The 14,145-nt window shown below is 36.5% G+C and overlaps 1 protein-coding gene across 1 annotated transcript; it reads left to right on the forward strand.

Moving 5' to 3' along the window:
• Nucleotides 1-730: 730 nt before the first annotated feature.
• Nucleotides 731-10,958, forward strand: LOC149842632 (uncharacterized). The gene is made up of 4 exons (XM_090000706.1): nt 731-928; nt 1,440-1,553; nt 1,644-1,811; nt 10,797-10,958. Exons 1-4 carry the CDS (start codon nt 731-733, stop codon nt 10,956-10,958), a joined length of 642 nt encoding a protein of 213 aa, XP_089856832.1.
• The last annotated feature ends 3,187 nt before the right edge of the window (nt 10,959-14,145 follow it).

Here is a 14,145-nt window from a genome sequence, read left to right on the forward strand (position 1 = left end):
AAGCGGTGGGAGGGGAGGCAGTAAGAGAAGGACCACCCGCCCAGCTGGTACGGAAGCGAGGGATATGCCGGTCGTCCGATGGTTGGAGAAGACTGAGCAGCAGTTGCAGCACAACAACTCCGGTGGTCGGTGGTCACAACTGGTCGGAGGTTGATGAGGAGCGCATCACAGCAACGCTACCTTGAGCATGCGCCTCGCCTCTCACAACAATGCTCCTAACTCTATTCCCACTCTACTAATATTTCTGCATGACCTACCCTAACCAACTTAGCCTAGCCGATTTAGCTTAGTTCAATCTTATTTAGCTTAGTCTAAGATCTAGATCTCCTATTTCAACCTTTTTTTTTTTTGGAGCTTATGCCTAGTTGAAATACAGCTCGTGCTCTTCAACAACGTAGAAAAATCAACCCAAAATTGAGAGATGAGATTTGATTTATTTTGATTGATATTTTGTTAATTTATTATATTTATATAAGCATTGGTTTCATATATTTTTATTTGTTTCTTATTTTTTTCAAGTCTTGTGACTCTCGCTACCGAGCTCGCTTTTTCATAGGATTCACATACAATGTAAGTTCACTGGCAAGCCGCAACCCCATATCTAGAACTCCTGTGCAGAACCTTAAGAACATGCCACAATATCTCAAATTAGGATTTGGCTTTTTAGATCCATTTTAAAAACTTTTTTCGTGAAATAAAGAAGTTTAGGAGGAACCAAGTGGCATCCAAAATGAGGGGACCTCGACGCAGTTTTCCGGCGATCCAGTGTTGCGACCCATTGAAGGCGGGGTTTTGGGAGATCCTGGAGCTGGGGTTTCCCAACGATGGGTACAATTACCTAGTCCACTTGAAGGAAATCAAGCAGTCCAGGGGGCGGTTCGGCGTTCTTCAACAACCCGGAGGCGATCGGGTGCCGAGCGACCTGAAAGTTGGTTGGAAGAATCTGTGGAGTTATGAGCTTAATTATATTGAGAGTTATATCTTTGCAATTCGTTAGTATTGCCTTTGATGCTTGTTTCCTTTTCACACTGTACACCATTGTGAATGGTTGGTTTCCAGGCCTTGTAATGATTCATGTCCCTTCTTTTATGGTGTTTTAAGTGGTGTTCAGATGCACTCGCTTATCCAGAAGAGTAGATAAGCTGAAAATTTTGCATTATAATTCAGAAAGTATATTGATTTTTTATTGTTTTTTTTTGGAACACCGAATTAGGGCTGGAATTTGGGAATTTTGCATACGATTTGTTTGTTTTTTTTAACAAGGAACAGCATAAACTACTGAAATTTAGTTTCCCATGGGCGGGGCAGGTGTCGTTGGGTGTTTAAAATAAGAACCTTTGTGATTCAGAATATATTTGAAGCATTGTTTCTGATGCGTAATTGAGTTGGTATCCTGAATTTACAGTTTCTAATGGGCCATTGTACTTTGGTGCCACCAGGCCTACGATGCATCAAAATTGCTGATTCACTTGGGGAGTGCGAATCAGGAGTCAATATATAGTGTGGCTTCAAAAACAGTTAGTGTGAAAGTTCAGAAGGCCATCGATCCTGATGTAGCTGCTGCCCTGCTTGATGATGGCGACATGTACCGTTTTGAATCAGATGAAGAGTAACTTGAGGACTTTTTTTTGCTGGTGAAACAGCCGGAAGAAGGGGAGAAGGAAGCAATTGAAGACAATGAGGTAGCTTTAAGCTCGACCAACTATGGCTCTTCCAGGAAACAATGGTCGATGGATGATTCAAGTCATACTGGTCCTTTGAGATTTGAAAAGCCCAGGGTTTGTCACCTTATTGATAAGCAATTTGATCTGGTAAGGCTCCCCCTTGGGAACACTGCTCAAAAACTGGTAGCATTTGGATTTACTACTTTTGTTACTTGTAGGATTCTTTTAAGCAAAGGTTGTGTCATGAAGTTTCGAGACAATACATTTCCAAATGTGAATTATGTTATGTGCAGTGCGAATTATTCTGTTTACAACCATAAATTGAAGGCTTCCAAGATGACTAAAAGAAACTTAGTCCTTTTCCAAACAAAGGATAATCTTTCTGTGAATTGTTTTGTGCATACATGTGGTTATGATCAAGGCTTAGTTGTCAAAGGCGTTAGGTGGAGCCTAGGCGGTGATCCCCTAAAAAGACTAAAGCCAGGCCTAGGTGGTACCCTAAATAATTTTTTTTTTTAAAAATATACAAAATATGTAAACAATCTACTAAAATTAATAACAAACATGTATACAACATAAAATCAATCAACAATAAGCAATAGACAAGTAATAACTCGAACACTGGAAGCAATTATATTACATAAAAACAGTCAAATAGATAACTCATCCGCTTATAGATTATATATGAATTAAGTACACAGATGTATATATATAAATATATATATAATATAAACACATAATATTGTAAATTTATAATATATGTTTATGATATGTTAATATATATAATTATATATAATTACACTGAAAACATATATATGTGTGTGCAACTGCGCATCAAACCAAGAGACTACCTTGGCTAGGCGGCATCTAGGCTCCGCCTTTGACAATTAAGCGGAGGGGTGAAAGAAGGAAAAAGAAGAAAAAAAAAGGTAAAAAAGAAAAACAAAAGAAGAAAATGAGAGAATAAAAAAAGAAAGCTTTTGGGGTGGGAGGAACAAGAAAAAGAAAAAAAGAAAGAAAAGAGACAAAAAATTTAGAAAAACATGACAACTATGTCCTTAGAGCTTAGGCATGAACAACCTAGGCAGCCTAGGTAAAAAAACAGAGCCCCACCACCTAGACCCATAAGCCTAGGCGGTGGCCCTACGCCTAGACGGAGCCAACTAAGGATCAATGTTTCCATACTAGGAAGCGGAAGCGGGAAACAATATGGGAAATGAAAACAAGAAGCGATGCATTTTAAAATGTATAAGAAGTGGGAAACGAGGAATAAAAAAAAGAATTGAATGAGAATCAAAATGGAACACAAATAAAAACTAAAATAAAAGTGACTTCTTAAATTTCATGATTTTTTAGTGTAAGAATTCAATTTTTAACAAAATCTAAAAATAATGACTGCCAATTTAGAGGAATCACATGTGTGAGAAGCGTGAGAGAAAATACATAAAAAACATGAAAAGTAGAATGAGAGAACATATAAGAAGAATAGATGAAGTGTGTGAAAAACATAGGAGAATCGAGATTCTCATCAAGTTTCAGAAGCGATAAGTATCGCGCTTGCGATGCAAGTTTCTAGGAAGCGGGCTTCCGATAACTCTGGTTATGACAACACAACAGGAGCATGTTCCTATTGAGTATCTTAGATGTTCTATGTGTATGTCATGGGATGACTATCGAATGATATATACATTTTGAAATGATAATATACAAAATTTATGTGCATGCATATAAGCACTGTCTGTGCCCACTGTAATGAAATGGTGGTCTTCAACAAATGCACAAATAACTCACAAACAAGTGTCTATTGTAGACACTACAAGCATGACCCTTGAAAGGGTATAAAAGGAAGAACACTTGAAAAATAAATAATACTTTATTCATGAACAAAATGCTTAAGAAGCATGGTTGTTTACATTGAAGGGGTTCACCCCTATATATACAAAAAAGTGGAAGAGAGAGGAGAGCTCATTTTGAGCTCTCCAAAAGAGACGTTGGATTCCAACGTCTCTTAGTATAGCTGTTGGACTATAGTCCAACAACATTTATTATTATAGCTGTTGGACTATAGTCCAACAACATTTATTATAGCTGTTGGACTACAGTCCAACAACTATTTGCACAGTCAAGTTCCAACAGGAACTTGACTGGATCAAATATCTAGTTTCTATTGAACTAGATGCTAAAAAAGAAAATAAAGAAAAATAGAAAAAGAAAATAATAAAAGAAAATATAATAATATTAAATTATATATATATATATATATATATATATATATTACAGTTTACATTTTAACACTCTCCCTCAAACTTACGGTACAATGAGCGAAAGTTTGTCTAAGAGGAAGTGAAATCTGGGAGCAACGAGAGGCTCGGTGAAGAAGTCTGCTAATTGATATTCTGATGTAACATATGGCAGATCAATGGTTCCATGTAAGTATTCCTCTCTGACATAGTGACAATTCATCTTAATGTGTTTAGTGCGCTCATGGAATGTTCGGTTGCTTGCAATGTAGATCGCACTTTTGTTGTCACAACACATCTTTGAAGCTTGTGTTGCTTTAGCTCCCATATCCGCTAGCAATCGTCTGAGCCAAACAACCTCCATAGTGGTGGTTGCCATGGCTCTGTATTCAGCTTCGGTGGAGGAAAGAGAGACTTTCTGCTGCTTCTTGCACCTCCACGAAATTAAGGTTTCACCTAGGAACACACAAAAACCAGTAGTTGAGTGTCTATTATTGGGATCACCTCCCCAGTCAGCATCAATATATGCAATTAAATTTAATGAAGATGAAGCAGACAAGAAGAGTCCTCGTGAAAGAGAGAATTTTAAGTATCTAATAATACGCAAAATCGCTCTCATGTGCACGGAGGTGGGAGCATGCTGAAACTGACTGACTGTATGAACCGCATGAGTTATATCTAGCCTAGTAATGGAAAGATAAGAAAGAGCTTCAACAAGCTATCTATAAGGAGTAGGATCATCAAGAAGTTCTCCATCATCAATTTTCATTTTAACATTGACAACTTCTAGAGTGTCTACTTTCTTATCATCTGTAATTCCAGACCTGGAAACGATATCAAGAGCAAATTTAGATTGAGATATCAAATACCCCCGAGGGGAATAAGCAACTTCAATGCCTAAAAAATATCTTAATAAACCTAATTCAGTCATTTCAAAGTGAGTTTTAAGAAGAGATTTGATATTTGCAACTCCCTGTTTGTCGTCTCCGGTGATGATCATATCGTCCACATAGAGAAGAAGAATAATGATGCCTGCATCAGATTTCTTAACAAACAAAGCAGTGTCAGTTAAACAAGGTTGAAAACCAATATCAAGCATAACATGACTAAATTGGTCATATCAGGCTTTTGGAGCCTGTTTAAGACCATAAAGAGCTTTTTCTAGACGAAGAGCTTTACCCTTAGGGATACTAATACCAGTTAGGGCTTCCATGTATACTTCTTCAACGAGATTCCCATTCAGGAAAACATTTTTGACATCTAATTGAAAGATAGGCTATGTTCTAATGGAGGCCAAGGCTATTAAAGTTCTAACAGTGGTCATACGGGCCACATGAGCAAATGTTTCTTTATAATCGATGACATACTCTTGGGCATATCCTTTTGCTACTAAACGGGCCTTATATCTTTCCAGGGTCCCATCACTTTTGGTTTTGACTTTGTATACCCACCTACAACCTATAGGTTTCTTACCCGGAGGAATATCTTGTATCGTCCAAGTATTGGCCTTTTCTAGTGCATCAAATTCTATTTTCATGGCTTCTATCCATTCTATATGATTTTTTGCTTGAGAATAGGATGATGGTTCAACATATGATTGTATTAATGTAATGGCGGCCCTATACGTGGGTTAAAAAGATTCATAATACACAATTTTTTTTGGAGGTTTAGAGATTCTAGACGTTCTTCTAGGTGAGACTTCAGAGTATTTTTGTAATGCACATGAAAGATTTTGCTCTCTACGTCTTGAATATTGTAGACTAACATCCCTATGGATTTGCTCTTCATTATCATCATTTTCAACAACAATAGGACTTTGATCATTGTCAAGGTCACATCCAACATCACATTCATTGGATTTTGAAGTTGGATCAATTAAAAACGAGTATTCAGTGACATCCTTGGATTTTTCAAATTCAAAGAAGCTTTCTTTTTCCAAAAAAGATACATTTCTTGACACATATAATTTGTCATTTTGAAAATCGAAACACCTGTAGCCTTTTTGATTATCAGCATATCCTAAAACGGCACATGGGATTGCACGAGGAGAGAGTTTGTCATTTCTGTTGGTGAAAACAAAACATTTGCATCAAAAGACTCTTAATCTAGAATAATCTGGAGTTAAATTAACAAGCTTTTCTATTGGAGTTGTATTCTTTAATGAGGAAGATGGCATCCTATTAATGAGGTAGGTGGCAGTTAGGACCGCTTCAGCCCAAAAACTTTTTGGAACTTGATTTGCAATTAGCAATGTCCTAGTAGTTTCCATAATGTGCCGATGTTTGCGTTCGGCTAGGCCATTCTGTTGTGGAGTGTGTGGACATGATCTTTGATGTGTAATACCATGTAAATTGAGATAATCTTTGAATTCGTTGGACATAAATTCTCCCCCTGAATCAGTGCGAAAAACAGAAATATCATTTTGAAACTTATTTTTAACCATTTTATGAAATATTTGGAAGTTAGCAAAGACATCAGATTTATATTTAAGAAAATAAATCCAAGTATGTCTAGAAAAGTCATAAAAAAAATGACATAATATGTATAACCACCTTTGGAAAAAACTGGTGCGGGGCCCCAAACATCCGAATGTATTAACTCAAGTGGTCGTGAGGAAACAAAAGTTCTACTAAGAAATGGTAACCTTTTCATTTTGCCAAGAATGCAGTCTTTACAAGAAAAATTTTCAGAATTACAATTTTTTTCCAAACTTGGAAAATATTAAATTTTAGACATATGAGGATGACCAAGCCTTTTGTGTCATAAATCCAATTCTAATTTCTGAATATTATAACAAAATGCATTCTTGGGTAATTCCAAAAAGTCCATGTAATAAAGTCCTCCTTATCTATGGCCTTCCTCAATCAGCTTCCCTGACTGGCGATCCTGTACCCAACAACCATGAGAAGAGAAGGAGATATTACATCCATAATCAGATATTTGCGAGACAGATAAGAGATTCAAATTAAGTTTAGGGATATATCTAACTTCTGGGATAAAAAATCTTTTGGATTTTTGAAGATTTTCAAAACATCCTATTTCTTTTACTTCAAGAGATGTGCCATCGGCTGTAAAAACCTTTGACACACTTGAGTTATTTTTAAGACATTCAGATAGACTATTAACATTTGAGGTCATATGAAAAGAAGCACCAGAATCTAAAAGCCAAGGAAAGTTACCTGGACCGGAGAAAGATGCAACTGCCGCTCTAGTTGAGGCTTCGGTTGAGGAGGATACCCCTTTGAGAAGAGGTTGAAGGATTTCCATCAGTTGAGCCATAGACACAGGTGCATCTTGATCTTTTAACTCAGTTTCAACAGATGCAACTCTTTTTTCTTCTCTTCTTTTAAACTTTGAACATTGAGGCCTATAGTGCCCCGGTTCATGACAATGATGACAAATAACTTTTCTTTTATCAAAGTCACCGTTTTGCCTTCCAAAATGAGGCGGCTTGTAAGTACGAGTATGATTCCCCGGTTTAGATACAGCTAAAACGGAGTCATCATCAACTTTTGGAGTACTTTTTCTAAGTCTATTTTCCTCCATAGTGAACTCTTCTATAGTATCAACAATAGAAGGAATTTTTCTACGATGTAAAAGGGCCGATTTGGTGGATTCAAACTCCGGCCTTAGACCATTTACAAATTGATAGAAATGTTCCATATCGAGTTGCTTTTGGCGAAGCTCGATGTCTTCGGCACAATGCCATTTGGGCTCAAGAAGAGCCAACTCTTCCCAAAGTTCGGACAACTCATTATAATATTCTCGAATAGTTTTATCTTTTTGAGTCATTGTCCGAACTTTATCTTGTAAATTGCATACATGTGCAATATCTTTAAGGGAATACATGTTTTTGAGGTATTCCCAAGCCTTATCGGCATGCTCAAACTTAGCTAGACTAGAGCATTTTTTAATGTCTATGCTATTGATGAGCCATGACATAATTTTTGCATGCCCTATCCTCCATTCTTTCCATTTCTTTTCATAAGTGGCTAACGCCTTACTCTTCTCTTCTTCCGTTAGAGGAACTTCTTTATCACCCTCTTTCTTGGTAAGAGATACTTTAGGTTCCAAATCGGAACCATCCACTATACCCCATAAACCTTTTCCCCAAATGTGGTGCTTCATAATCGAAACCCACATTACATAGTTAGTATCATTTAGCTTCATAGGAATGATGGTGATCTTATCATTGTCATCCATCTTTTACAAGGGTAAGAGAGGAATAAATAGGAGGAGAGAGAGAGAAAAATAAAAAGAAAAGAAAAAGAGTAGACAAAGGAATAAGAGAGGATACAAAACCAAATTTTTTTGTAGCACAAGTTCGCCTTTCTTCAAACAAATCTTCTTGAGCCAAGAACAAGGTGATGAAACACCTTTTGTAAATGTGGCATGGAAATCAAGGCAGAAGCACTTCAAGATCTAAGGATTTCGTAGCTCTGATACCATGTAATGAAATGGTGGTCTTCAACAAATGCACAAATAACTCACAAACAAGTGTCTATTGGAGACACTACAAGCATGGCCCTTGAAAGGGTATAAAATAAAGAACACTTGAAAAATAAATAATACTTTATTCATGAACAAAATGCTTAAGAAGCATGGTTGTTTACATTGAAGGGGTTCACCCCTATATATACAAAAAAGTGGAAGAGAGAGGAGAGCTCATTTTGAGCTCTCCAAAAGAGACGTTGGATTCCAACGTCTCTTAATATAGTTGTTGGACTACAGTCCAACAACATTTATTATTATAGCTGTTGGACTATAGTCCAACAACATTTATTATAGTTGTTGGACTACAGTCCAACAGCTATTTGCACAGTCAAGTTCCAACAGGAACTTGACTGGATCAAATATCTAGTTTCTATTGAACTAGATGCTAAAAAAGAAAATAAAGAAAAATAGAAAAAGAAAATAATAAAAGAAAATATAATAATATTAAATTATATATATATATATATATATATATATATATATATATATATATATATATATATATTACAGTTTACATTTTAACACCCACATGGGCCTCTACATCTGTATAGTTGTCACGGAAAGGCTTGTGTCTTCCTTTTGAACCATAAGCTTCAAGGATGTGTTGTATCTCAGTATTTGATAAAACTCTTAGGGCATGTTTAGAAACAAGAAAAAATCTCATAGAAAATGAGAACTTTGCCTATGAGAACTCGTTTATTTGTTTATTTATGTGACAATCTTTCAAATTGTCTCAAGTGAGATGGTTAGACATTAAAGTTGGTTTGTTGTACCTAAAGGTTTTCGGTTTTGATTTCATAGGGTTATCCCAGGGTTACTAAAAGTGCCCATAGGGCTTGAGAGGCACACTTTTCTGAAATACACTTTGGAAGTGCGAAACACGAAGCTTCCAAAATGCGTGGGGAAGCACCTGATTTACATGGGAAGTACGCTTCCCCATTAACTGGAAACACACTTCCCGTTAATGAGGGAGCTCGCTTCCCAATATGAGGAAGCACACTTCCTCATTAACGGGAATCAACTTTTGATTTTTTGAGGGCAAGACGATTTTAGCCTTGGATATTTATTTTTTACAAAAAAACGGGAAAAGTTATTTTTTAGAAGGGTAGAATGGTAATTAGAACTAATTGAAAATATAAAACAAAAAATCGAGGGTTTCAATTCCCAAACCCTCTCTCTCGCTCACTCCCTCCAGCGTTCTCCAGTAGGCTTTGATGACCACCATGGGCTTTAGTTATGTTTCTCTCTCCCTCTCCCTCCCTCCCTCTCTCTTGTTATCTTCTGTCTCTCTCGCTCACTCTGTCTCTACTCTCTCTCTCTCTCTCGCTCATTGTGTCTCACTCTCTCTTTCTTGTTCTGTTTTTCATTTTTGTTTAATTTGGCTAAAATGGTTGGTCCAGTTCATGCTACATATGCGCTCTTTCTTTCTTAGTTTTGCTTGTGCTCTGAATCATAAAATATATTTAGTTTTATGGATCCTTTTTTTTAGTTTTGTTATTTTTCTTGTTTTTTGGGTGTATGTCTTATTTTTCTTGTTTTTTTTTCTTTTGTTATTTTTCTGCATTTTGAGATAAAGTCTAACAAATTTGATAGTGTACTACTGTGTATTGTGTGCATTCCTATTCGCTTCCCTCTTCGTTTTCCTTTCAAATCCTGGTTCGCTTTGATTCTTAGGTCGCTTCCGGTTCGCTGCTCTTCTCGCTTATGAGATGATTCTCGGTTCGCTTCTAAGTCGCTCACTGCTTCCCGCTCCCTAAAATTTAAGAAGTGCCTCACTTCCCACTTCCGCTTTCTGAATCACTTCCCACTCTCGCTTCTTCGATTGAGAACTCTGTGTTATCCTTTAGAATAAATTTTAAAAGCAAAAGTTTCTCATCACGTTGGATGAAAGAAGAAATAATTATCTTTACCATGATGTATACGTCCTTTTCAAGGGGTTCAGCCACACCTCTCTATTTTTAATTTTAACACCTCCCATCCTTTCTTAGATCATTTTATGTATTTTTCATTTTTTCCATTTGTAATCTCCTCCACCTGCTTCGTGACAATGAAAGTAAAGTATCTTGTCAGTAGTTTATGTTTATGTACCGTCTTTGCCTTTTCACTATAAAATACTTTCATTTTTGCTCCTAAAAAATATGATGAAATTAAAGAAAACTTACTATAGGTAAGAGACTGGTATTGATTGGGTAAGCCCCATCTATATAAACTTATATGCATTTGTCTGCTTGTTGACATACATTTTACAATCGAATTATGTTCACTGAAGTGTGGTAAAGTCATTATGATTCGCTAATATTTTCTGTTGCCTTCTGCATGCTTAAGAGATTCTTTTTCTTTTTTCTCTTTGGAGCTTGTGATATAACCAGTCTCACATGTTGATTATAGTACCCTTCAGGAATATGGAAGTGACAGTGAGGATTCCAAGGAATATGATTTAGAGGATGAAGAAAAAAGTGATTTACTTGCAGCTAAGTTCAACCATGCCCTCAAAGGCCATATGATGGATGACCTGGACATTCTAGACAAGTATCAACTCCCTCGGAATTCGGCATATTGAGATTTAGCACCTGGTGCTGAATTGGAACTCAATCCTTCTGCTGATATGAAAAGGAAGTGTGCAGAATATGCTGAGATGTACTGCCATGAAACCATGGAGAACATGGACCTAGAAAGCAGCAATGATGAATCTGAAAAATGGGACTGTGAAACCATCATTTCTACATTACTCAAATCTTGATAATCCTGGGAGAATTGGGGTTCCAGAGCTGCCTAGGAAGGTAGCTGAGAGTGCTTTGAGAAACTTTGACTCAATCAGGTCAGTGATTTCTATTCGTGGGAAGAATATGCTCCTGGTGGAATTCTTGCCTCACAAGAGAGGGAAAAAAGCTGCTGATGGGGCAGAGTTGGGTGCAGGTGTAATGGCAAATGAAAAGAAGGAAAGAAATCAACGTATTGAGACAAGAGAAGAAAATAAAGAAAGGTAATGCCGGAGTGATCGGTATGCTGGTTGTTACATGTGGTATGCATCTGCATACGTTCTTTGGAAACTAAATTGCCCTGGTGATACTGAGTCATATGGGATTGGGAAGCTGGTCAATCATGATTCATGTCTGACAAAGTCTGTTTAAATGCAGGCTGCTGTGAAAGAGAAAAGACGAGAAGCGAAGAAGGAATTCAAGGGAATGCACAAGGGTGAGGCAAAGCGAGCACAACAAGTTGCTGCACTTTCAAGTCTGAGTACCATCCATCTTATGTAAGTTCAGCTCTTGAAGTTGTGTAATTTTCTGTAGCCTTGGTTGGTCCCTTTCTCTTATCACTAGTCTAATCTTATGGAGGAGCAATGGTTTGTTATTTCTCTGCTCCAGGTTGCAGAGATGCTTAAAAAGGGAGAAGACATCTTGAGGTATGTTGCCGGGGTGGTTGCAGTGGTGGTGGTCTTCTAGGATGTGGGTGGTGAGGATGATGTCCTTCTAGATCTCTTAATAATTTCTTAAAATTCCAGATTGTACTTTAAATGTTTCTCCTTAAATTAATAGAAGTTTGTGTCACATAGTCTTCATCTTTAAAGCCTTCTCCCAGTCATTTGGGGGCTGTCAACTGTAGATGGTTGTGCTTCTTTGTCTTAGTATGCGTAACTTTCAACTTAAGTGTATAATTCACTTTTCTTGTGTTTTAGTTTGCTGGAGAGATACTAACATGTGAACAGTGAATTATGACCATATTGGTTGTTTTAATTTTTCTGCCTTGTATGGTGCAGTCATTTTTAAATATTTTTTGCCTTCATCTTTTAATTTTTTATATTGGTGTTTTAATTATATTGGTTGTTATTTTTAGCTGCAATATATGTTAATCTTTTAGGATGTTTTGTAGATCTATAAGTTGGGGGGAAGTAATTTGATATGGAAGACGAAGAACCAAAAACCAAAAATGAAATTTCTCAACCTTCAGTTTCACATAGTATGTCTCAAGCTTCATGAACACCAGTTGGTAGCAACCAAGTTTCGATGTCAGTTGATGAAGATTAATAAACTAATTGAGGTGCATTGACACTTGGACAAACAAATGTGTCTAGATTTGTTGTATGGGACCTTTTCAATAGAAAAAAGGTGGATGAAAAGGATAAGGCAAAGTTTAAGCTTTTTGATAAATTGCTGGTGGTGCCAAGGTTGGAACTAGCCATTTGCATCCTCATATTAAGACCTGTCCTAAGAGGAATCATACAAATAGGCCACAAACAAAGTTAAAGTGAATGCCAAGAAAACAATAAAGAATTAGCACAACACTTTTTCCTTAGTAGTTTTATCTTTTTCTTTTATGGATTTTGTGAGAGTAAGTTGAGGTTCAATTGCGGAACCATCAACATACTTCCACAAACCTTTTCCAACAAGAATTCTTTTAATGGCGGTAGCCTGTAAATTATTGTTTTTACTATCAAATTTAATTGGAACTACCGTCATAACTTCTTTGTCTGCTATTAAACCAAAAAATATAAGACAAGAGAGTAGAGTAGAGAAAAGAAATAAGTACTCAGAACAATTTTCATCTCTCTTTGGTGAACCAATGCTTTATGTATTCATGAGATGGTCAATTTTCAAGAGGATTGGTTGGCACACTTTCCAAGGCAAGTCCCAATCTTTGCAACACTCAAATATGAGAAGTTGGCCTAGCTCTGATACCATGTCACGAACCAGTGTATTTCTACAGTCAGCTACTTATGGGTTAAAACATAATTTGAGGAATGACCACTTAATGGTCCAACACAAGGGAAATTGTAACGACCCCAACTCATCCCCATTGAAAAGTGATTTTTTTTAAAACAATTACGAAAACCAAAACCCAAGGATCCGAGGCCTCACAGACTTAACACATTCCAAACCACAATGGATCTTACATTGAACCAATAATCAAATAATTAACTATATTAATTACTAATCAAAGTTAAAGAACATAATCAAATCAATGTTTAAAATTATGGAGTCACGCTATCCCAAACAAAATATCAGAAGTAGTCACGCAGTCTCGTAAGTTCCATATGGCAGACGTCCTCATCATTGGGCTTCAGGTCCTATGAAAAACATAAATAGTACTGGATAAGAATCAAAGATTATTGTACGAATTCCTCTAAAAATCCAAATAGGCAATAAACAACTTAAATCAAATTCATGCAAGTTTTCTGAGAAAATAGACTACAACTATCTCATAATTCAAATAACCAATAATGCATTTAACAACAATTATCATGCAATAACAATATTTCACATGAAACGGAACATGTAAGAATGCATGAACTAATGCAGAATAATAAATATGCATAATTCCAATACAAATGCATGAATAACTTATTAAGTTATTATCAGAGTTTTCTTTTGCATGCATGCCCCTATTAAATGCACACAAGTTTAGTTTTGTTTTTCATTAAAACTCGTGGATACTTAAAACGGGCACAACAAATTCTCGAAGTTCAAGATAGGTTCCTAGTTGTAGCTTAACACGATTTGTATTTTATTACTGGGTTCCACACTCGTTCATCGACCAATATCAAGAATCAACACCATCCATCAAAATATTAGAAATCAACATATAATATCAGGACACCAGGAAAAATCAACTTTCACTGATGTCACTTTTTTTGGTATACCAATAACATCTATGTCTACACACCATCCTCAGGTAAAGTGGCAGAAAACTCCCTAAAACTGTGGCTGAGAGGTGAACCATCATATCGGATTCATGGGCACAATCGT

Source organism: Nuphar pumila, chromosome 3 (assembly GCF_984573655.1).
Source record: "Nuphar pumila chromosome 3, dmNupPumi1.hap1.1, whole genome shotgun sequence".
NCBI classification, from domain to species: domain Eukaryota; kingdom Viridiplantae; phylum Streptophyta; class Magnoliopsida; order Nymphaeales; family Nymphaeaceae; genus Nuphar; species Nuphar pumila.